The 2,678-nt window shown below is 36.6% G+C and overlaps 1 protein-coding gene across 1 annotated transcript in view; it reads right to left on the bottom strand.

Annotated features, from left to right (window-relative positions):
- Positions 1 to 2,678, bottom strand: part of RASA1 (RAS p21 protein activator 1) — a 54,260-nt gene that overhangs the window by 15,853 nt on the left and 35,729 nt on the right. The window contains exon 13 of the mRNA XM_005533044.3: positions 965 to 1,042. Coding sequence (XP_005533101.3) covers positions 965 to 1,042 — 78 coding nt within the window. The remainder of the gene's footprint in view (positions 1 to 964; positions 1,043 to 2,678) is intronic.

The raw sequence follows: 2,678 nt of genomic DNA, 5'->3' as shown, positions 1-2,678 counted from the left end.
CTTTCAAGAGGCCAAGAGAAATTAAGACACAAGCACGGCTCAGTATGTATTTGTTACATAAAGTGAGTATCATTAGTTAAATAACATGTATTTATATGTGAATAAGATGTAAGTAATGAGTATTTTATGTATGTGTCATATAAATTTTTACAAAATTTTCTGTTTACATGTCATATGAATTTTTAAAGTTTGCCATGTAAGGCATTGTCATGGGGTGACTTTGTGATGCTTGTATCCCCAGTCACCTTGTTTGTATTATGTATTAAGTTCTGCACCTTTAAGACTAGCTCTGAGAGCAAAGTGGAGGAAGAAGCCGCCGCAGTTTTGTGTTCAGAAAGAGCCCTCACTGCCCTGCATCCCGCTCCTGGACGGTGTTGTCTGCAGCACAGAGAGACAACGGGACAGAGCTCTCCTTTACTTTTAGTTAATTTTTAGCTAGCTGAGGCAGAGTAGTCCCCTGGACTGTTTTTTTCCTTTTTCCTTGGATCTGTTCAGACCTGCTCTGGGCTGAAAACTCAAACCCCAGGAGCTCACACCTGTGGCCCACTGGGGCCTGGGCTTCAGCACTTTCCAGTGCCGGAGGGACTGATAAGAACCTGAGAGAGCCGAGCTACACCCCATGACAAGGACTTTTCTGGATTTGCCATTTCATCAAACAGCAAGAGGTTCTATTGTTTAATGTTATTCAATTTCCAGTTTTCTCTAAGGAAATCTTTTCCTGAACCAGCTGAGGGAGGGGCTGCTTGAATTTGCTTTCTGGAGGGACCCCATTTGGAGGTTTTCTCCCAAATTTCCCCTAAACCAGGACAGGCATATTCGAAAAGCTGCTGACATCTTTAGACTTTTATTCAGGATTTGCTACTGTTGAAAGGAAAATTCTGAGACCTATGAATATCATTTTGCACAGAGGAGACAAAATATTCCTCCCTCACATGCACCTCCAACCCCATAATATCAGCTTCACCTGTCGCAGACGTTTATTTGATGTTCCTGGACTGGTTTTTCTTAAACTGCAAAACACTTGCAGAGCTTTCATCCAGTCCTAAGAGAGAAGGATGCAGAAGAATGTAATGAAACAAAGTCAGATACAGCTTCTTGCAGTGGAATGGACATGTTCTGCAAAAAAGTAGCTGAATTTTCACTTTAGGTTGGCAAAACCTAAGTTTTCTGTAATTCCACAGTACAAAACTCTGAATATTAAAGCAAATTTATTATCTTTACTAAGCAAAATCTCATAAAAAATTTGCAAATCTGAACCATTTTTTCTTTTAGAATTATCAAGCATTACTAATGGATATACAGTGTGGCCTTTGCCAATTTTCCAGTGTAGCGGTACTACAAGAAATTGCAAATTGTATGTAAAATTAAGTAAAACTTGTTTACTTCTGAGAAAATTGCATTTAACAAGCCAAACTGGTCTGATTATTCTCTCCAGTACTCCTGTATGGCAGCTGTAACACTATACTTCGAACAAGAACTGAACAATTAACAGAGAAACATAGCACATATATTCAACATTCTCCAGCTTGTCTTTGGAAGGTGGAAGATACAGCATTCTAGTTCTCTAGTTACTCTAGTACTAGTTACTACTCCAGTAACTCTAGTTACTGGAGAATGGAGAATACTTTTACCATTAAACCCTGTACATTTCTTGCAAAGGACAAAATTTAGGTTTTGAGCAACAGTCTTCTCTTCAGTCAGTATCTCAAAGATATGCCATGTACTCTCTAAGTATAATTTAACAATGTCATGAGAACTCCCACAATACTGCTTCAACCATTCTTCACAATATCCTCCACATTTTAAAAATACAGGAATATATACTGCATCTGTTCTCAGATGTGAGTTAGGCTTCAGCTTGCACATCCTTCTACGGAAAAGCTTTCAGTTAAACCCCACCAACTTTTTTATTTTTTTATGAAATGCTAGAAAGTAAAGAAAGCTGAGTTTTCTCAAAAGAGAAATATTTGTAGACTTTTCTGACCCAAAGCCATATTATAAAGAAACCTGAAACAACAGTGCTCTGTATAAACGCAGTGAATAGCTTGTTAAGCAGTTTCAAAACCAAAAGCAAATTTAACCAAATGTTCAGGAAACAGAACAGGGTATTCTATCTTCTACACATTCTCAATTCTTTTACTTTTTAGAAAACAAAAGATTTTACAGATATGACAAAGATTAATTAAGAAGCATGGAATTTAATTTATGTATTCTCAATTACAATATAGCACTGACATGTATATATATGCACTGACATATATATATATAAACTGACAAGTGACAGTACATACACTGACAGTTGTATGACAAATGTCACTACATCATTCTTATGCCATCTCTCCAAATTTAACAACTTGCATTAATTTAACAAGAAAATCTGTGCTTTCCTTTATATACAGCACATGAAAAATTACTATATTTATATAGACTTCTTGCTCTGGTGAATATAGTCTGTTATGAATGCTCTAAAATGCTTTAATTCCACTCAAGTAACCTCAAACTGCAAAGCTTAACTTCTAATGCAGCGTATACATCAGAGCTGTGAACTTGCAGAGCTTAAAACTTAACAAATATGAATTCTGTGTCATTTTAGATACAATCTGCTAGCAAAATAACTTCCCAGAAATAGGCTTCTATCCCACAATTCTTAATCAGTGCACATAACTGTTAAGACAGCT

Source organism: Pseudopodoces humilis, chromosome 4 (assembly GCF_049639895.1).
Source record: "Pseudopodoces humilis isolate 2021_Gansu_Grassland_sample_001 chromosome 4, ASM4963989v1, whole genome shotgun sequence".
Classification (NCBI taxonomy): Eukaryota; Metazoa; Chordata; class Aves; order Passeriformes; family Paridae; genus Pseudopodoces; species Pseudopodoces humilis.
The sequence above is the reverse complement of the archived record's forward strand: the minus strand, read 5'-3'. Positions and strand labels throughout refer to the sequence as shown.